General features: G+C 43.8%; 1 protein-coding gene across 3 annotated transcripts in view; it reads right to left on the bottom strand.

The window, feature by feature from the left end:
* The window catches only part of LOC121962709 (nck-associated protein 5-like), a 106,040-nt gene extending 83,775 nt beyond the window's left edge, over positions 1–22,265 (bottom strand). For 2 of the 3 annotated variants that reach the window (XM_042512965.1, XM_042512964.1), the window contains exons 1-2: positions 21,863–22,265; positions 6,130–6,193 (exon numbers count right to left, since the gene is read on the bottom strand). In XM_042512965.1, coding sequence (XP_042368899.1) covers positions 6,130–6,193; positions 21,863–21,891 — 93 coding nt within the window. In that variant the 5' untranslated portion in view covers positions 21,892–22,265. The remainder of the gene's footprint in view (positions 1–6,129; positions 6,194–21,862) is intronic. The other variant, XM_042512963.1, reaches the window with a different exon arrangement.
* Between the last annotated feature and the right edge of the window lie 676 nt (positions 22,266–22,941).

Here is a 22,941-nt window from a genome sequence, read left to right as displayed (position 1 = left end):
CCCTAACAGGAAACCGGGCATCCTGCTCCCTGACAGACTTAGATTGCACTTCAGAGTGGCATCAAAAGGAGAGTGGGAGACAGAGAGCAGCCCTGCCCTGGCTGCACCACGCCTCTGGGGCTGGGGTGTGAGGAATTCCAGAGAAAACCTACAGCAGCGACGAGGCTGTGAATGAGCGGTTTCACTCAAGACAGACAGGGCAGGCTTGTTGCACAGAAACCTCACAGAATGACCTGTGCTTTATCAAACACCTAACGGGAAATCCACTGTTTTTCTTGCACGAGTTTTAAAGATCGCACGCCAAAAGCACCATGTCTGAGCCCTAATAAAAAGTTTAAGAAACAAACGGCGGTCTAAGAGACACAGATCTGGTGGTTGTTGGACCATATCACTACTTGTGTGGCCATATTTGATGCTGCAATTCAGCTTGAAAATTATCCAGAAGGTTTCATGTGATTCGTAAAACCCTAGAAACACCCTAAAATCCTAGAAATGTCCTAAAATTCAAAAAATTTCTCAGGCCATAAAAACATGTATGGGGCTGCTGCGTCTGGCCCCTGGTCTTCTGTCATTTTGCAAAAGTGGCCCCGAAGCAAAGCAAGTCGACTCTCCCTGCCCAAAATGATCCACAACAAAAGAGTGTTGTACTTCAGCACTGCCAGTAGCTGCGTGTTTCACAACAGGAGACGCAATTAAAAACACACGCTCCTCAGTAAACTCCTGTTAATGCTGCTTCATTTACGCTCACTGTGCGAGCGAGACCCGAGGCGTACAACTGCAGCAGTGTGTGCACAATCATAAAGATGCCTCTCACATTCTTTTGCAACACAAAGCAGTAGTAATAGTGCGGCGTTACACGTCCCTGCGGAGCTACTCAGCATTTGCAACCAGCGCAGGGCTGCGATGGGTGGCACCGCCGCTCTCTGTGTCTCTGATCGCGTTACACAGAAGACACTAATGGATGTAGAGAGGAAAAGACCGAGGCAGGCTGTTAAAGAGAGGCATCAGATACAGAGGAGGGGGAGAGCCACTTCAAAAGTCCGTGGCTGTTTTAATCTGCCTCTCTGGGTTAGTCCCTTGGCAGGGGAAGATGGGGGGAAGTGGGCACGGGAGTGGGCGTCAGGGTGTGGGGGTCTGCGGGGCACAGGCTGCGGCTGGTGAGCAGTTCCCACTGCACACCGCCAGCACTTTGACAATTATCTCCTTGATGCAGCAGTCTCTTTTTCATTTCTATTGAAGGACCGTGCCTGAGCTCCGAAGCCTCCCAGGAATGCCAGAGAGAGAGTGCAAGGGGACTCTGACGGGGGATAATCCCAATTTCAAATGGAGCTTAGTGATATCCCCCTCCTCCCTTTCTTCCTCCACACTCCCCTTCTCCTCACCCTCCTCCTGTCTGGCACAGATAACTCATCCCTCTCTCTCTCTCGGCCCTGTGCATGCGCAGACAGCGATTCACACACCACTCTAAAGTAATAATTAGCATGTCATCCACTCGCGTGAGTCGGAGAGAGAGCCGGGCCTTTATGGAGTCTCAGTGTGGAGAATGGTATATTTTTCTTGGGCTACATCGAGGTCAGAGCATGCAAGGTTAGTGTTACAGGAGGAGGTGCACACTGAATTATAACACTGATACCAAAGAGAAGGAAAAAGTGAAACTAACCTACTATTATAATATACTAAGCAGGATTATCCTAAAAAAAACAATGTGTAATCATCACTTCTGATCCACTGGCGGGGTGTGTGGTGTACTGAACAGCAGAGACTCTTCCTCTGCCTTCATCGTATCGTTACCTCCACCAGGCATAACCTGTCTGTCTGCAGCTAATCTCCCAAACTACTCGACCAATCAGCCTAATATTCTGTGTGCACATTTATGACTGTATGCTCAAGAATCTCTCATGGTTGCAGTGAGTCACTATTATCAAAAAATCAGTTTAATTGTCTGTTTTATAAATCCGTTTTCATTCTAAAGTCATCAAATACTGCCACTTTGACTGTGCTTTCAGTGTATGATCCTGACGCCAAAAGCCACTTTTTGCATCCACATAAAAGGCCTCGGGACAGCATCAGCTGCGAATGCTGTTGTGATGTCATTAAACGCCACCATAGGACAGCGTCACAGGCAGACAGGCGGCAACACTTGTGAACGTGGCCAGATAGAAACAGATAGAACCTTTCACGTCTTTCGATTTCACACAGCAACCGACTATCCTGCATAGTATGATTTCAAATTACAATTGACGCATCTAATCCTGGCAACTATGCAAGAAATGATCTCCTGTGTAATGTAGGAGATCATCTGGTATCCATGGAGACATGAACACTACAAGTTGGCGGTAAAAAGATGTGTGAGCTTGTGTCCTACATCATTTGATCTTTCAAATGTTCTACTTGACAGCTACTGTCCTGTTTCTAGCCGTCTGTCATTATTCATGACTCTTGCTGTCCACACTCAGACTGCACCTTTTGTCTTTGTGGCCTCTTTTGCAAACACCAGAGACCACAAATAAACCCAGAAACGTGCTGTCAGTCCGCCAGAATAAACTGTTCTGAGTGTTCTCTTTGGGGCCATGTGGCGCTGATGATGCACCAAAACTGTCCAACAGATGACTTATCTGTCAATTCTTTATTTTTCACCTCTTAGGTCACTTATAATAAGTCAGTGTGGACATGGGATGGACTGCAGCTACTTCTGTTTCTTTGGTCTGGACCAAGTGAACCATACAGGTGTGAAAGTGACCTTAACTGATCAGTTTAGTCACATTTAACGTGGCTTACTATTATTACTGGATACAAGTCAAGCTGTGCATGACTCTGACGGTCAGCAGTGATATGTGGGATTCATTGGAGGACGCACACATTCCATTCATCGACAGCGTGTCTGCCCTCTGTGGAAATCAATGCTGAACCTTCTTGTTTCACATACACATGCATAACTGGGATGACAGTGCCGGGAGAGTCACAGAGAGGTCAGGGAAGCAGGGAGTTAGGTCAAAGTGGGGGAAATGGGTCAGTTGTCTTAACCACTTACATTTATGAACTGATGCAAAGCTAATGTGTAATGTGTAATGTGATGTGCCACAAGAAGCAACACAGTGACCAGAGTCAATGTTTGTTTCTGAAAACCACAGGTACCTGACATTCGCCGGTTATTATGTCACGAATACGCTGACACTGTGGTTAATATGCTGGTTAGGTTTAGGAACAAAAAAACATTTGGTTATGGTTAGAGAAATGTCATGTTTTGGCTTAAAACACCCTGTTGGGCTGAATCCCAGCAGGAAAAGAAGGGAGGGTTTGCTACAAAATACCAACGCTTGGTGCCTGAAAAGCAGCTGAAAAAACCAAAAACACTGGAAAAACAGTGAAGGATTGGCACCAAACAACCACATTTGGTGCCTAGAAGGCAGCTGAAAACATAGTGCGGGTCGTTACCAAACAACCGTGTTTGGTGTCAGAAAAGTTGCTGAAAAAACAGTGACAAGTTGCTACAAAACATGCAAATTAGGAAGCTAAACTATTGCTGGAAAAAAATTACGGGTTACAACAAACAGCAACCATGTTTGGTGCCTAAAAAGCTGTTTGAAACGACAAAATACTCATGTTTAGTACACAGTAAAAGTACAGTAAAAAAACACTGGAAAATAGTGACAAACATATTTTATGCCTAAAAAGCTGCTGGGAAAACAGTGATGGGTTGCCAAAACAACACCCACATTTGATACCTTAAAAGAAAAAAACATGTTTGGTGCCTAAAAAGTAATAACTCGCTAAAACACAGCCACTTTTGTTGTTTGTTGCTTGCCAAGTGTCTCACACACCATCCACCATCCCCTGCAACTCCCAGTGACAAAGTCAACTTATATACTGTCACTTTAGAAACATTAATATGATATGAAACATACAAACCTAACGTGTTCTGGGTTTGCTGAAACATACAGCGCCAGCATTTCCTCAGGCGACTGTGCAGCAAGAACAACCATTCACGCGGAAGATTCCCTTCTCCATCAACCCATACAGTTTATATTTATCTCCTGTGCTGCGTCTAAAATAAGTCAAAGCCTCCATGACAGTAAGAATCTACTGTGCCCTTGAGCAACCCACTGTACCCCAGCTCAACTCCAGAGGCGCCAATCTGTATCTGACCCCATGATATAACCTCCTCGACTACGGGGAGACACAAGACAAAAAAAACAAGCATCCCTCCTTCAGGGATCAATAGAGAAACAGACAAAATAGTGCAAAAAACCTGGTAGTGTATGAGCCCTTGTGTGCTGTTGCTTTAGGCCTGCTGCCATGAAGAGAATCAGAGGCGTCACTGGGGTGCAGCCGAACAGCTGGGCCTGTGGTTACAGCCTCTGCTCGGAGGCTGCAATCAGCTGAGCGCCGCTGCGTCACGTGGTCCGACTTTCTGACCTCCCTCAGACACACATGCTGTACGGTGTGCACACGCTCAGAGACAAAGAGAAATAAAGATATGCACACATCTATCTGCAGATATCTTCCTCCTGAGTTCTTAAACTGCTTACACAAGGTCTCTTGAAAAAGAAGTGAAAGCACAATATCAGCACTTTCCAGTAAAGCTTAGCACAATGCCGTGTTGACAGGTTAAGCCGCAGCTGCAGCTTTATAATGTTACACAACCTGACCACGCATCAGAGTACCTGTTGTTCCTGCAAAATGCTGGAATTTATCCAACCTGCAGCTAACACAGGAGGTAAAGGCTTAATCCCATTCACATTATTACCCCTATATCTTAGAAGTGCCACCTTGTTCCTCGGAGCAAAGTTACAAGGGCTAGTTGTTAAAACTCCTTCATGAAACTTTTCAAGACCCGGATATGTCATAGTTGTCTAAGTCTGATTCTGCAGTTACTAATTACAGATGCAGTAAGTCTAAGTTTGGCTGAGGAGTGCTGGAGTGTGTGTCTTTGGATTCAAGAACAAAAAAAAGAGGGAGAGGTTTGACTTGGTATTTATTATGTCCATGTCAAGCCAATTTATTAAAGCCTTTTAAACTTTTGTAAAAAAGTGAGCCTTGGAATTTTTGGTTTTGACTTATTGGCATGAGAAATAAGAACTGAAATCATTCCCTCCTTTTTAGATTTGATAAGTGTTGCTGGAAATTGTGAATATGCTGTTTTGTTCGATGGTGATTTCTCTTAGATGGGCTGCCAGTCCGTTCTCACTCCGAATTTGTTAATACCACAACTTTTGCTGTGATTTTGACATAAGATCCCGATGCCAGAAGCCACCTTTCGCAGCTGTATGATATGCCATTGTGCAGCCGAGGAAATGGCTGGACAGAACCACTTGCAGTGTTATTATACGCCAGCAGACGGCTGGACAGCACCTGCAGAACCTGCCGCGTCCTTATGATATGTCACTGGACAGCATCGGGTTGAAACGCTGCCAATAACTATGAATATAAGGGGAACAAAGATCCCTAGAGGGCTTGCGGGCGCGGTGGTGGATGAATCCAACACGGATTTTCGTGCAGGACTCCAGTATTCACATCCATGCTTTTCTACCTCCATCAGATTAATGGCAAATGTAGCCGCGCGTGTTAACACCATTAATAATGAGTCCTGAGGACGTATCAGGGTCTTGAGGGGTTGTCCCATTTCAAAAGGCAAGACTTAAACCACTACCTCTTGTTATGAAGGGCAAGTTGATCCTCCAAAACAAAGGGTAGGGCTAAAAGTAAGGAATCACGTTTTTTAGTCGCTACAAATATTTGTCCATGGTACCGATTATCAAAAACTGACAAAAAAGGATAGATGCATGGATTATTTGTCTTATGTACTTGTTTTTTGATCATACATTTGCTTATTTTGGGTGTTAATTTTGCTTCTTTGACACTGTAAATGATTTTGACACAGTTGTTATTGTTTAGTATTGCACCAAACTGCTGAAAAAAAACAGCTAATACACGAAATCCTCCAGAATTATCTTCTTTGAGATCGACTGATGAAGTGTTGAGACGCGAAAGATTGACTTTGGCTGATGTTGACGGCTTGGCGCGGCTTGACTGTGTGTGTGGGTGTGTGTATGTGTGTGAAGTGAGCACACTGCGGCTCTTTTGGCTTTGCGCAGATTATAGGGGACGGGCAGTTGGACTGTACTTTACCATTGTTCCTTCGCTCTTGCTCCGTGCGACTTCCCTCTGAAGGCGAGCCACGGCCAGTTTTTCCCTAAAGCGGAGGAAGGAAGAGAGAAAATGAGTGAGTCAACATGCGATCAAAGTTTAGTCGTACTCATAGACAAAACTTTTACATTTTCTGTTTTTGCAGAAAATCAATGTTTTTCTTTACGGGGAGAAAAAGCCTCATCTTTGTCTGCCTTCCGCCTCACGGGAGAAAACCTTACAGGCCTGCCAGCAAATCAGCAGATACGCTCACAGATAAACACACACACTTACACACACACACACACAGCGAGGAGACGAGGTCGTCCGCTAACCACGCAAAACAGAGAGCTTGCAGTTCTGTCCAGACAAAAATAGCTCAGAGGAAACAAAAAGCAGGGCATCCTCGCGCCAGACACACACTCATAACAGACTCACTCTTCTTTACACACACACACACACACATAAACACACACACGTGAACCAAGCTAAACAAAGAAATTGACTGTGCACGTCCAATCCGTTTCCCACGTGAGGGCATTCCAGACTTTAATGGGATAAATCTTGGCGCACAAGCGCAGATAATAAAGAAGCCTGTTTTATGGCCTCGCCTGAGGTATCACAACAACTGAAACACTGCTCCGGGACAACCCCGCCTGCATCTGACAGTTCGTTGAAAGCTCGTCATCCTGCGAGTGTTTGGAGGTGTCTGAACGTACAACGAATGTGTCGAGCAGGAAAACGCCTCCTCTGGCAGTATTACATGTGTTTGAAGCTGCACAATCTGCTGGTTCGAGACCAAGAATCATTAATTCTCATGTCAAAAGCTGCATTCATAAAGATGTAAATACGGGGCTCTAAATGTCAACTCAGTGTGTTGACACAAGAGGCACATGAGCTGCCTGATGTCCGCCAATTATCACCCTTACATACATGGCATTAGTATGCTAATTAAGTCACTCATTAAGATAATGAATGCATTAATTGGCAAATATTTAGGACTGGATAAGACATACTTAGACATCCCAAAGGAAATTTGTCTTGGACTCAGGTGTTGCTCAGACACTGTTTCAACTTGAAATGGACACAACCTGTTAAAGAAGGATACACTAATGGAAAGATGGTATTTTTTTATAATACAAGGCTGCTGATGCAGTAGATAAATGTCAGTACTTTATAAATTGAACTGAACTGGGACATTTCTTCACAGGAAACATCGTGCCGGCCGACAGGTAACAAACAATCTCTTATTACAGTTAAATCAGTGAGCTAAGAGGTACTAATATTACAAAAAAGTACAAAAATCAACCACAAAACACAATAAAAACATGTAATAAACTTTGAACAGAAGGGTTAAAGCACCCAGAGTGAATCAGGGCATGTATTGTGTATGAGAGGAAACTTTCCATCAAAGAGTTGCTCCAGAAAAATACATCACACTCTCAAAGCCACCTAATATGGGACCATGGGACCTAATAAAGGAGTGTATACAGCAGACAGCCACAAGTAATCACCGTCACCTACATATTTTTCACATTTCTTCAGCGGAGCAGACACACAAACCCGATTCCAAACCTCCCTGAAATCCCCCAAAATAACTCATGACTAACATCGTCGCCTTTGACAAGACATCATTGTTCCTGAGCGGCTTACCTGTCGGGAAAAAAACGTGGGTGATTAAGAGGCAGCTGGGGATGTGCAGCTGATGGATGAATCGACCGTCTGGACTGAAAAGAGCGTGTGCTGCTGAGCTATAAACTAAAGGGACCAGGCTGAATTAGGCAAAGTCGAGCCTGGCTGGCACACCGATTGTGAAAGAAATGGTGACAAATCCAGAAGGAAGTCAAGCAAGGCTGCGAGACCAGGGGTGTGTGTTTGGGTGTGTGTTTGAGAAGTTCGTGCATTCATAAATATGGGTGTGGGAACATGCATCCATAAAAATGAAGGTGTTGTTTACGTGTGACCAATTTGTGTGACGGCATGCTGCACACCTGAGACTGACTAACACACACAGTTACACAATGTGTCTCTTCCGATTACAACATGCTCTGTGTTTCAAACCATTACACTACCTCCATAAGGGAAAAAAGCGTCTCTGGAAGTTCTCACTGCAGATATTGTTTTGTTAAACACGACCGGCCCTGGCATTCCTCCAGTCTGTGTTATGGCTGAGCGTCAGCCCTGTAAGGGGTTAAGTTTCAGGCCACTTATGCACAGGCATGTTCCAGGAGCAGTCGAGCATGAGCCAACTGCGCCCGGAGAAAAAAAAAAAAAAAATCCTCTCCAAATATAGAGCAATTTGACATTCTGTGTTAAACATAATTATAGTAACTGGCACAAGTGGTAGTCAAAACAGTAACCTCGTGAAAAACGCTCACCGGTGACATTTGCATCAAAACGATGCTGACGTGGAATTATGTGATATTTTAACTGCAGTCAAGTGAAAGTCTGTAATCTGCTAGATTCTGTGTTAGATTTTGGCCGTAATCTGCTTTGTTATTTGCATTTGATGTTTTACCAATCACTCACTCCGTAAACTTTTACAGCTGTGTCAACGGCCCAATCAAAATAGTCAGATTGAATCCAAATGTATCAAAGCTTTTGATAATTTCTGCAAAATATGTTCTCAGTTTGACACTCTGTTGTAGTACATGCCCGCCCCAAACACTTCTCCTTAATGCATTACCACTCATCATGTATGAGATTACATTCATAAAGATGAAATATCATTTTAATGTGTTGTTGTTGGGTGACTGTTCATTTAGTGCCGTTGCTGCACTACGTCACAAATGTTAGGAGCTCATCAGCACTAAGAGGTTCAACAGGCTGGCATGGAACATATCGGACACTAAAAAACGTTGTTTTTGTTCATTATTCGCCCATCGGTACATAGAATAAGCTATTGGTAACCCACTAAAATAATAAAATCAACTGCCTTTTCAGCTGCTTTTCTAGTTCTAGATATGCCCATGTGCACTTTTGTGTCACAGTTGAGTTCTCCTACACGCTTGGCACACGAGATAAGTTTCACTTGATTGTAATCTGCAACCTAATCACTTGATGCAACTAAATCCTACACACTAGGCCTTTAAAAATCATAATAATCGTGTAAGTGTTTAATGTTGATTCGTACCCCTCGTAATGATGATTGATTAAAAAGTAAAATCATCATAAATGGCACCAAAAAGGTCAGAACAAGGCAACACAGTTTCCAGTTGTTGACTGCCTTATCTTAAAAAATAATCACAATTTCACCACAGCTCCTGGTCTTGCAGTACTTGGCCATTTTCTGATGGTAAAGTCATTTGTGAAACTGGGGAACATGGCATCGCTATGCCAAAGTCTTACTGGGTGAGAAACATGAGCAGTCAGACAGCTTAGCCAACAGGTTTTCCAACTAACGTGAACTTATATTCGGAGGTAAAATCAGAAGCACGCCCCCCTGTCATGTCAGTAATAATCCATCATTGTGAAGGAAAACTGGAAGCTCTCAGTGTATCTATTTGTACTCTGTGCACGTTGTGTATATTTCACACTTGACCGTGACCAAATGGGAATTATTTCAGGCTACAGTCCATGCCTTTATGCTGTACATCCGAGCATGTGATGAAAGCACAAGCTGACAGTTGACCGTGTATACATTCCTCCTCCTCCTCTGCTGTTTTTCTTCCTCTACGAGCCACGATGTAAAAGCTTGGCCGAGTAAATTCCAGCAGCCAATCATGAGCAGTGTCGACGTGGACCCCCAGCCGTTCCCACTGACCTGGAATCACCTGACAGCACCGGAGGCCTTTTCCCCCGCCGAGCTCCAGTGGAGCCGGCCAAACCAGCTGACAGCCCCGAATGCAACACCCCCCCTTCTCTTCCATACTCACGTTTTCTTGTATGTTACTGTTTCTATGCATCAAGAGTTAATGCAGCAAAAAGCATAAGGACATCTGCGGCATTTCAAGCCACTATTGCGCCACCAAGATGGCTTTTTTTCAACAATGAAGGCATTTTGCAGCGACAATATTGCCACATTTTTAAACAGGACATTGGCAGCATTCATGACAACTGTGCCACTGAAACCGCTTGTTTTAAAGTGAGACATCAGTTGCATTTCAGGTGTTGATTGTGGCACGAGCAATGTTTTTTTAGCAAGACATCAGTTGTATTTCCAGTTATGGCTGTGCCACCAAAAGCAGGTGTTTTTAACAGGATATTGGCTGCATTATTTGCAGCAGCAGTGCCACCAAAAGGGGGGATTTTTAGCAAGACATTGGCGGCATTACTGGACCAAGTGTGCCACCAAATCATCATGACTGTGACTTCAAAAGTTGGTGTTTTCTAGAAAGACATTTGCAGTATTTCCAGCAGCAATTTTGCCACTGAAGGTGGATATTCAGTTTTTTTAAAAAAGGCATGAGTCAAATTTCCATCTATTTTTTTTGCCACCATAAGTGAGACATCTGTGACATTTTCAGCAGTGATTGTGCACCAAAACTGGTTGCTGTTTAGTAAGACAGCAGCATTTCTAGCCGTGCCACGAAATATGGGTGTTGTGTAGCACGACAATGGTGGCATTCTCATTGGTAATTGTGCCACCAAAGTTTTCAGCAACACATCAGCAGCGTTTCCAGGCAGCAATTGTGCCACCCAAATCAGGTGTTCTTCAGTGAGACACTGGTGCTATTTCCAGCAGCAAACCAAAATAGGTGATTTTTAGCGAGACATTGGCGGCATTTCACGTGGTGATTGTGCCATGAAAACAAGTTTTAAAGTCAGCATTTACAACTGTAACTGTGCCAGGAGAAACAGTTATGTGAGCCAAAACATGATCTTTTCTTAACCATAAAAATGTTTTCTTGTGTCTAAACATACCCACACGTTAACTACAGAATAACTGAATGTAAAGTTTAAACAAATCAGACACAAAAGAGACAGGTTTTCTTACTTCCTTAAAAACTGACACTTCAGGGATTCAAGCAAAGGTTTGGCAAATGTTCAGGATTGTTACACAGGAACCCACACTAAGTTTGTTCTTCTGCTTGCACACAAATACATACACAAAGTTTTCCTCTCTTATTTTTAGTTGACACCATCTGCTGTCCACCCACACGGCCTCAAAAATAATTTCCCTTTTCAAATGCAAATCCTGCAGCATCAAAAGCTCGACATCCCTTCCTTTGAGATAAGACAGACAGAAGAGCGCAGAGCGATCATGACACCATCCTGTTTCCTCCACACATTTCTCCTCGCTCAGACACTCTGCAAACCCCTCTAACGCCTTTTTTTCCCCTCCGGCTGAGACAACGCGCCGACTGTTTGCTTCACGGCGGCGTGCAAAGACACGATCTGTCAGGGGCTGAGGGAGGATCAATCGCGAGAACATTCGCCAACCTGAGCCGACACGTTGGACCCATGTGCTTTGAACTGCATTGTGGGAGGTTTCATCACTGTTATCAGCATACAGGTGGTTTAATCCATTGTACATTGTTTGCTGTTAAGCACATAATGAAAGAGAAAGAAAAAAAGTGCTCCGCCATCTTATTATCAAGTGTGGTTAATCTCTGCTCTGTGCAGAAAGACCACATAAAGCTTCAGCAGTTACTCACACTGACATAAAAGCATCAGGATGTATAAAAGATGCATAAATATCTTTCAAATACTGTCATCGAGGCTTACGGCGAGCTAAACATTTCAATCATTCCGAACCACAAATGTACACAGAGCGGACGGCAGGGATGCATAAATGTTTGGATGAGAGCAGAGCTGCCATGCATTTATGTATTAGCGTCTGCACTCCTGCTGCGTTAAGAGCCCTGACGTGCACGCAACCCCCGTGGCCCACATACCGCAGGGCATCCTGTTCAGAGGGACCATGTTTTGGCTCTGACTCCGGACCGGTCATTCCCATCCTTAATCCCGCTACGGCCGTGTTATGTAACCTTCTGCACCGATTCCAAAATTTCAGCCCAGTCCCCAGTGCGGGACAAAGAGCTTACCGAGGCGTTTGATAAGTTATAACATCCAACCCAGGCTGACAGGAAAACAGAGTGACAACAGTCGAGATGGGATGAGAAATTGCTTTGTCAGCTCGAGGCTCTAAAAATGTCTGAGTTTATATTTTTAGATCAAAAGATGAGCAGTTTCTCAAGTTTTGGGGGCGATTCACACATGGATTCTTCCTAAAAGGCGAACTAGGCCCTTTTTCAAAATTCATACATATCATTCCTTTGGTCTAAGACAGTCCAAAAATAGAAGTAAACATGAAAAACTCTCCCAAATAAAAAAAAACAAAAACAAAACAAAACTAGAGCTCCAAAACTCAAATTTGTGATGTCATCAAGTAAAAATTTTGGAGCTGTTTCACAGACGAAGTTTGGGCATAAAAACAAAACAAAAATTTTCAACGAAATCAGGCTTCCATTCATGTACTTTAAACACCCAAAACAAGTCTGCCACTTTATTCTCTGGTTTTTGGCTTTGAGAGTGAAAAGCTCACACAAGCAAGTAGACAGACAGAGACTTGGCTCTGTGCGTAAACAGAAAAGAGCAGAATCCTTTGACTGCATCTTGTTCAAAAATTACCTTTTTGTCATTACAGAAAGAGTAAAGTACCAACAAAAAAGTTATCGCTGGCACCGAATTCTAGGTACCAAATGTGGACAGTATGCAGCCGTAAACATCAGCAAAGTGTTGTTTCTTTAAGGCTTTAATGAGCCTTTCTGCCATCGAACACCAAATACCGAAATGGCAGATAATCAGCCCTCATTGTAAACACAGCTCCAAGCATCTGAGGGGCGGGGCTCGCACATCTGTGACCGCTCAATTGGTCCCAACGCATTAGGCAGCTCCAATCAATCACCAAGACGATGCCGAACGGCCGCCTGACCCGCGTCTGTTTCCACCGCCTCGCCCACAGCTGGTTCCTGACCTCCCCGTCTCCAGCAACGGACCCCGTCTGCACCGGAGGGCAGCGGAAAAAACAGGAGCCACATGTCATCACCCCACACACCCAACGCACCCACCCAGGCAGGCAGGCAGAGAGGCACAATGAGCTTTACCTCACCGCGGCAGACCATCAATTATTGACGAGGTGAAATGTGATGAGGCACAAAGAGCACACGCCTTTTCATGCCGCCATGTGGCCTTGAGATGTCTTCACTCCAAAGAGGAGGACATTTCTAATCAACATGTTTTGTTTTTCCTATTTCGAAGAAAATTCATCACATTTTCAAAAGCTCAAACACATTTTTACCAATAAATTTCCATGACTTTTCCAAGACTTCAATGACTGAGGCAAATACATTTTCTGAAACGACCATCGATACTTCTTATCTGTCTTCTTCATTACTATATAATAGCTTTTTAAAATATGTATTATTGAGAAAAATATGATTAAGTTCAAAACAGAACTGAATATTTAAACAAAACTTAGGGACTGTTTGTTATTTATGAGAGGGGACGGGTTGCAAAAAGAGGGAGGCATGTCAAATAATTTTTTAAGCACTGGCGAGTGACTTTGGGGAGGAGCATACAACTTTAAATGGCTGTATTTTAAATTATTTTTTATCGCTGATTTTTAAAGAAATCATGGAAGGTGTGTTTTCTTTGGAAAAATGAAAACATTTTGCCTTTTTTTGTTCTTTAAAAATTGCCATATATTTTTTAAAGAAACATTTTTTGGCATTTTTTTGGTTACTGACAAAAAACATAGCTTTTTTTAATGTTTAAATGAAAACATTTAAGTGTTGTTGTTTTTTTAATTAATTTTTGACAATTTTTGACAATGCTTTCTAAACCTACGGGACTTCAGGTTTTAAAGGCATTTTTTCTTTTAAAAATCACCAAAAATGACACCATATATCACAGTAAAAAACTATAAAAACAGAAATTAGCGTTGGACTTTTACGTTTTTCAGTGGTCCTTGAACATATCGTGTTACTTTACAGTTTTGTGACACAAAATTCCATGACTTTTCTACAATTTTCAGGGTATATTTAGTTTACAAAACTTTTCCAGATCTGAAAATTGCTATTTGCAAATTGTATGGCTTTTTCGGGTTTTTCATAACCCTACAAACCCTGAAGTAGATTCCTATGCCACAAAAAAAAGCGGTTTTCCTACGTGAATTGAATGTCTCGTGACAATGTGGGTCATGTAAATCCCCTGACATAACTCAACCCTGATTCATACTTCTTTCTAATGTATGGAGTTTGTTTGGACACGTGTGCACCGCTCTGAGTAATGCAGTCCAACAAGTTGAAGTGATTAGCGAGATTTATCCAAAGTCAACAACATGCTGAATGCTCCGAGTTGTTTATGCTTTCCGTCTGCGATAACATCAGCACTTTAGGGGAGTCTTAATTACACTGGTGCAACGTTATTGTAGTTTTTCGAGAAAAGGGACTTACATGATCTCAGAGGACGTGATTGATGGGTTCAATCTGCAAAATCAGAGCGAGGGTAACGATTTAAATGCATCATTTTGTAGGTCAAGATCAGATCAAATGCAACTTCTGAAGCAGCAAAAATCAGACATGAGGAATCCTCCGAGACTCCTCCTGCAGCTGGGAGGAATGCGTGGATTACCCCTGCCCTGACTGTCTGTCTGAAATGTTTTCTCATCCTGCGAGCCGTGGCCTGACCTCAATTGTTTCCCGAGCCGCATTCCTGTCCAGACGAAACGAAACGCTGCGGATCAGCAGATGTGTTTTAAAAATGGCCGCAGCATGCTTGCTAAGGAGAGGCTAGAAGTGAACACACGAGGGGCGTTTGCAAACACATGCATGAACACACATGTGCAAACACACTGGCAAAGACACGCAGAGACATGCATACACACTCACACGATTGTGAATCTTTTATGTCCAGATCATGAAAGAGAGATGAGTCCAAAATGAAAGGATACGCAGCTGCTGGACCTGAACAACCACAGATATGATCAAGTTTGTTGATACAGAGAAACCGTCAGATGTTTTGAAATGGATGTTATCAAAAGGCATTCGGTTTTCCAGTCATCGTCTCGTTTGAATCACACACCCTGACACATAATTGAGTTTAAGTAAAGCTCCCTCTACACTGGACTGCAATTACCTCATGATTTAGGAGTTTACCTGTTTTGTGTGGAGACACAGACACAAACACTTTTCTATTTCTGCAAAGATTCATTTGAGTGTCTCAGCAAATGAGTGCACAGAATGATGGTTGAAATGAACGTGTTTGAATGAGTCGTCTGAGAGAGAAGGTAACATCTTTCTGCAGACGTGGCCGAGTGCTGTGCGAGGTTGATGGACTGTTTGTTTTGTTATGAAAATTATTGTAAGCAGCTTTTTGAATTCTGACAAAGGTCAGGGTGTTGGGAGTTTCGCATGCTGTTTGACGATCTGCACTTTATATGAAGCATACTGCTGCTCTTATAGGCAGTTGATGCACACACCCTCCAAATCTTGATTGACCAATTTAACTTCCTTCAAGAAAAGGGTTGGAACAGAAGTTTGAACTGAACATGTTTAGGCCCAGAGTCATTGCGAAGTAGGCCGACTGTTAAGTCGCCTCACGTTGCCTAGCAGTTGCACTTGAACACACTGCAAAGACAGCAGCTAATGGCCACAAGCAAATACACTCTGCGCCTGCAGGAGAGGAAATAACTTTCTGACCAAAACATGACTGAACCACAGCGTTCCCATTGCTGCCGTTAGAACCGGCAGGTCACTTACTGCACCGTGCACACAGGACATGTGATGCCAACTTGTCGTTTTGTTGTTGTCTTGCACCGTAAATCGGGCCTTCATTCGGTACCTGGTGGCGTTGGGAACCAATCGCGCTGATGGTGTCATTATTCTATAGCCATCACATTGTGCAATTAACATTTATTTCATAATGAAACTAAAAGCCACAAACTTGTCCCTTTCCACTTCATCATTATATCCAAAGATGCTAAAATTTCTGTCAGCTTAATGAAAACAAACGCTAATTCAGCCCGACGTGCTCAGTAGTAAAAGGGCACACACATACTTCAGTCAAGTCACACGTTTCATCCATTGTTCTGTATTTACAGCCCGGCTGCCTGGGTTACAGTAATGGGCGAGCAGAGCATCAACATTTACTACTGTACAGTAACTCTGGAAGCTTCTGCTGACTCATGGAGACTGCGCTCCGGCTATAGGCTGTTTTATGCCGGCTGTCAACACATCGTTTTCAGAGAGGCGAACAAACAGTAGCCCTTTACAGCCGCAGACAAATGGCTGCTTCTCACACAATGGACACAAAGGTAAGGTAAACAGGAGCACTTGAAACCACGGGCTGCCGTTGCTACTGATACACACCCGAGTGCATGTACACGGTGATTTAGATCGACCTTATAACTTCTAGTCACACTTTTTGCTTATGGGCGCAAACTGCAAGATATACAGATGGAAATAAAGGGAAAATATGTTCTCCTACATGTCTGTCACAGGAATATCACCATAGCATTCCCTTTCTGGCTCTCTGGCATGCTGGTAATAAAGTCATTAAAAGCTGCTGCACTCATTGTAATTCACTCTAAAACTAAAATCCAACACGAGGGGTGTTTGGAAAAGAGTTTTACTGCAGGTGAGCCTCTCCAGCAGCCTCCATCCATTTCCCCGCCAGCTGCGCCAACACCTCCAGCCACCGGTCGACATGTTTCTCCAGCTATTATCCCGTGATTTACAGCCCAGATAGCGGGGAGCTGAAGTTTGTTGACATTCCCTGCCCTGCGCAACCTCAAATACGACTCTGACCCCCTTTACGACCTCACTTGCTCCGCTGAAAGCATCACAGTGAAAGGGAAAGAAATATGAAAGAGTGAAAGCTGCTTTCATCTAAAAAACTGTGAGATGCATGCGACTGTGAAAGTGTGTCAGCAGGAAGGCCGTGTATAGTAAACAAGGACAACACCATATTATCTTGTAAACTGTTGGCATGCAGGCGGATGACCTAAAAAACAAATCCAATTTTCCAAGAACCGAAACCCTTTCATAACGAGATAACAAGTTTATATCTGCTTTGTTACAAAGATAAATAACATTTTAAGGCAGTTCTGACGGGAAAACATGCTATTTAGCGCTTAAATAGTGCAACAGAAATGGTCCAAAAGTGCCGTCATTGGTACTTTTGCTTGTTGTGATGTCATTTCTTTTAGTATCTTCAAAAAACCACCACACATAACCCAAAATAATGACATTATCCTGAGCAAACAATGTGTTTACATGGAAGACACAAGTTTTAGCTTTTGGCAGGAAAAAAGAATGAATGTTCACGCTATTATGGTTCTTATTTTAGATCAATATTTGTACAGGATTATGCAAACAGCAGTCATCAACAGTCGGGATGTCTGTTTTTAAAGAGTTAAACCTGACTGAAAAACAGGCAGTTTAAACACAGTAACTGCAAAAACAGCCCACAAGTCTTCGCACCTTGCTGAACTCACATGGAGCGAGTTCATCCATTTAGAAACCACAAAAATGCTCCGTCTCTAATGACATCACTTAACAGTCACCGAGAGTGTCTGGACAAAGCTTTGTCTCCAGGCAAAACACTCAGTGCATGCAATAAGCCATTGATAGCTCGCAAATAAAAGCCTTTTATTGGTTATAAATTGTGTCGGACCATTAAACTTTATGTTTTTCCTGAGTGACACTTCTCCAAGTTGAGCCAACAGGAGACACACAGAGAAAAGACATCTGATAGTCACATATTTGGGGGATTTTGAACTTGTTAGTGAACACATGAGGCTTCAGCTTGAATGTTCTGGCTCTCTGCATCAAAAATGCGCAGCCTGGCAAAACGTCAAAATCCTTTATTGAGCTATTTTGTTTTCTTTTTTTCCAGATGCTGCATTTGCAAAAACAGGTTCATACCAGCCTCTGCAGGACTCTTTTTCAGAGTTCCCACGTGCTGTTCGTGGGGGAAGATAAATGTAGAGCAGGCTGAAGGGAGGAATGCATTCAAAGCACCCTTAATTGAGCTGGATGGCCTGCAGTCACAGAGGCAGAGCGTCTCAACAAGGCTCCGTTTGGTGAGATCCTGAGATGTGCCTCACACGTACACATCATTAAACCGGCTGCTTTGGCTCATGGCTCCTCAGTACCAAAGCGGAGACAGTGGGAATTATATGGGAAAGTTGTCTGGAAGGAGCCGCTCCCCCTCCTTGAAAATGAAAGTCCCCTGGCTGTCAATGAAGGGGAAGTGCTCCCATGCTGAGGCCCACTGGGCCGGCCATTGAACAGGGGAACATTCCTCAGTAATTCAGTTTGACCTGGACCAAATATGCTCGCTGAGGGTCACCGAATACACAGAGCCACATACGGGGAGAAGAGGAGAGGGGAGGAGGAAAAGTTGAGAAAATCGGATGTAGAGGAGTGGGCGGCAAAGTGACGGGCAAGAATATCACAGCTCAGTCGCCAGAGGAAAATGCTGACACTGTACATTTCTGCAAACCATGAAAATTTTACATTTTCATACGTATCATATCAATGTTCCATGAGTGACGGAGTACATGAACTGACTGGAGGTGGAGGGGATGGTGTATAACCTACGCGAGACACCTGCCAATCTGCAGACCACTCTTTGAGTCCAAAAAACAACAAAACCAATCACGACTTAACAAGTCATCGCTGCATTTCCAGAGGCCATTAAGAGAAGACATTGTTGCATTTCCAGTGGGGATAAAGCCAGAAAAAATGCTTCATTTTTATCAAGACATCACTGCGTTTCCTGCTGCGGTATTGGCACAAAAACATCTGTTGAGACATTGCTGTGAATCCAGCGGGGATAGTGGCACTAATACTGGTTGTTTTTTGCTGAGGTATGACTGTGTTTCCTGCCAGAATTGTGCCACCAACCAAACTTTTTAAGTAAAAACCTGGTCTTTTCCTCACCATAACCGCGTCCTTTTAGTGCCTAAAGAAAACCAGTCATTAATCACAGCAGAGTTGAAAGTTTCAGTGTATCCACTACATAATAACTGGCAAAAGTAATATATCCATGGTTTGCAGAAACATACAATGCCAACATTCATTTTGGCTATTGGTTTGCATATCAGATGTGTGAGTCTTAATTTGGTATCTAGGGTAATGATTATCACATTTGTATAGCCAACTGGCAGAGCAACTGGCGTCAGAAATGTCCCAGTACACAGTGATGAACTTTTAATATCCATCGCTGTCGAGAGAGTCTGTGTGAGACTTGCGACATTCCACTAAAACACAGAGCAAATGTAAAATCAAAAGTGCTTAAATGTAGGACAAATGATGCAGTAATGGAATGTGTCGGTCGAACATGGCAGCAGGGGGAAAATAATAATGTGGAGAAATGGTTGCACTGCAGCGTGCATGCTCGGGATGGAGAGAATTACAGTTTTAATTCTATAAAATCAAATCCCTCCACTTGGCAATCCTCTTATGCCGTAATCCCCAGGTAGGTTTCAGAGGGCAGCGGGCTCAAACTGCCCAGCGCAGCGACACATCTGCCCTGGCGGCGGGATGATATCACCGGCTGCTGCCCTGCTCCCAATAAAGGCTTAAAATGGACAAATAGAAACTGGACCAAATGCCTAAACTGTAGCCTTTGGGAAGTACAGTAATGGTGCTATTGAAGGATGTACAGTAGTTACAGAGGAATTCCCCTCAGATAACTGACCAAAACACGCAAGGGATGATTGGTCACATGCTTGCTGTTGATGACACGTGGTGTGTGAGGTCAGGTCACAGTTCGAGGCCCCTTATAATGCTGATATTGTGAGTATGACTTCCAGTGAAACCACTGTAAAGCTTTTTGGGTTAAAGGTCGGTCCAATATTAACTTTCACTATGAGGCAATGCTGGATTTGTAAACAACCCAATCGCCAGAAAAAAAAGCTGGCATTGTACATTTCTGCAAACCACGGATATGTTGTATTTTGAAGTGTTGAAATTTTTCTCAACAACACTGTGGTAAAGGTGTGATTAGGTTCGGATACAAAAACCACTCGGTTATACTCGGAAAAGGATCATGTTTTGGCTTCAAATCCCCACTTTCAGTGGCACAAAAGCTGCACAAGAGTTGGAAAAGAACACCCAAGCTCACTGGCGCAAACAGTGCTGGGAAATGCTGTGATGTATCTGTGAAAAACACGCAAGTTCGATGCCACAAATGGCACTAAGAAACATCCCGATGTGGTGGTAAAAAATACACAAATTCTTGGCTCAAATGCAACTCGGAAACACTGCAATGTGTTGGTGAAAAACACCTAAGTTTTATGGCTCAAATGGCACTGGAAAACACAATGTGCACAACACAATGTTCGCCTGTAACCACCCAAATTTGGTGTCTCAAACACCACTGAGAAATAATTTACAATATGCCACTAAAAAATACAGGTTTAAAGGTTTAAAGTCCGTAATGATGCTGAAAAACACCCAGGTTGAGTGGCTCAAAGTCAGCCAGAAAACTCCAGTAAGAAATGCTGTGATTTACTGGTAGAAACACCCAGGTTCAGTGGGCCAAACAGTGACAGGAAATGCTGTGATGTGGCGCTAATAACACCCAAATTTGTTAAAAAAGAACATGAAAAAATAATCCCAGCAATTTTCTGCCCCACAAACACAGGAGAAAACACAGCTGAGGTTCTCCGAAACACAACTGTTGTAAAGCTATTGAGTATCGCTACAGAAGGACACGGTGCTTTTGCTCCCCTTTTTATTTGACTACTCTTGCCAACATCCATCCCATTATAAAGCATCCACTCCACTGTGGATTCTATTTTTTGCTTTTGTGTTGGGAAGCACCAGTTCCCAGGGCAAAAAAATCCCCAAAACTCAAACTCAAAAAAGACAGGGAATGGCATTTCTCTCTGGCACTTTGACAACACCAGCCAGAGAGCGATGATACCTCCCATGCTCTCCCATGCTCTCATTTTCATGTTCCCTTACAGTTCTGTTTTTAGAGATAACAAACCCAGCTATAAATACAAAGCCAGTGTCCTGAATCCTACATTTGGCATCCTTGACATGCTGGTTGTCAGCATCCTAGCCTCGTCCTGTAAATATGGCTGAGTACGGGGAAAGACCTCTGACCTGCTGTGACTTTGACATATGGACACTGGCGCTGCAGCACTTCACGCCACATTAATAAAGAGCTGCAGAGAAGCTGATCATAACAGAGAGGCCCGGTAATCCATATTCGCCACCACTTTGCTGTACCCAGTTCAACACCAGTCATTCCAGTGTGGGATTAGTGAAATCTTAATCTGCCTGAGAGGGGAAAGAAAAGGAGCAGTGGGCAGAAAAACATTCCTGCACATACAAATCCCCTGCAACGCTTGATTGTTTTACCTAAACGACGGATATCTGTTTTCTCTTGTTATCAATGAGAATCTTTACGCCACATGCTGTTGCCACTAGCAACAGGACACGCAATTCCTGGCTAATCGGGCTCAGCGCAGATCATCCTCTGCACATGTGTACAATGCTGCTATATGAAATATGCCCCCTCCTCTGGGGATTATAATAAAATTGCAGTTTGGGACAAAGTGAGAAAGCTGCAGGAGGTGCAGCCGCAGGAAGAAAATCATTAAGCCTTCTTGACTAAGCAAGTGTGCATGTATTCAACTGTCACATTTGAATAGATACATACACAAGAAAAATGTACACAGCTTAAAAACACAGAATAATCCTGTAGCGTGAGGAGAAATAATGCATTTTTGGGTCATGTTGTACGCTGACGACTCTCTTCTGTCGCTTCTTACCCCGGTGGAGATGCAGCATCCTGGTGCATTCAGAGGACACACATGGTAATCCACCGGCACGCTCTCCTCCTGCTCTGCAGCTGCTCCCCGCTGATCCCGCAGATGATAAAGTTTACATCCACAATGCAGCACTGCCGGTTCTACACTGCTCCCTGCCTGCCTGTCTACTTGACTGAGACCAAACTGCCTCTCCTCCCTGCCTCTCTCCTCTACGTTCCCTCAAGCACTCGAAACGCTCCCTCTCCTCCTCCTTAGTCCTCGTTCTTCTCTCAATCTGGCAACATGCGTTGACTCTCCTGACGCTGCTCTCCTCTTCCTTCCCTCTGCGCTATGCTTTCTCTCACTAACACACACGCTCCGAGGCTCCTCTTCACACACACAGCGCTGTGTGCCTCCCCCTCGCCCAACACGCCTCCTGGCTTTATCTCTCCGAATGCTCCTCTCCTCCTCAGTCTGCTCCTTTCTCTCTGTCTGTCAGTGTGTCTCTGCCTGCGTCCCTCCTCCTCGGGGTTTGCGGGACGTTTAACATGTGTTCAGGGAGACGGCTGCGCTGCTGCCTCTCTGAAGGTGGCTCTTTCCTCAGGGGAGGAGAGGCGAGGTTGGGGTGGGGGTTTGTACAGAGGAGGAGGAGTTTTTTAGGGGGGTGACAACAGTGATGAGGGGGGTTTAACTCAAACAAGGGGACGTGAAGAGGCAGCCAGTCTGTGATGTTCCACTAACTGGGCTCTTTTAGCACAGAGACAGAGGCAGAAAAGGTGACAAAAAGGACAGAAGAGGAGATCAGAAGAGCCAAAAAACAAACAAAAACAAAGACCGACTTCCACATTAAAGAAAAAAACACACGAGGCATGATGTGTTGACCAGCCACACTTGTTTAGAAGAGCTTAAACGCTGCCGTTATAGGGAGGAGCAAGAATGCAGCAGCCTCCATGGTGTTTTATTAAGAAAAGTTCATACTTCTGCATGTCTATGAGGGTCCGAGTGACGTAAATTTCGTCATCCGCCCATGTCCGTGATGTTCCAAAATTTTTTGACGGTGCAGACTGTTGCACTGATGTACTAAATTCCTCATCACTGGT

This window comes from Plectropomus leopardus, chromosome 24 (genome assembly GCF_008729295.1).
Source record: "Plectropomus leopardus isolate mb chromosome 24, YSFRI_Pleo_2.0, whole genome shotgun sequence".
Classification (NCBI taxonomy): domain Eukaryota; kingdom Metazoa; phylum Chordata; class Actinopteri; order Perciformes; family Serranidae; genus Plectropomus; species Plectropomus leopardus.
The sequence above is the reverse complement of the archived record's forward strand: the minus strand, read 5'-3'. Positions and strand labels throughout refer to the sequence as shown.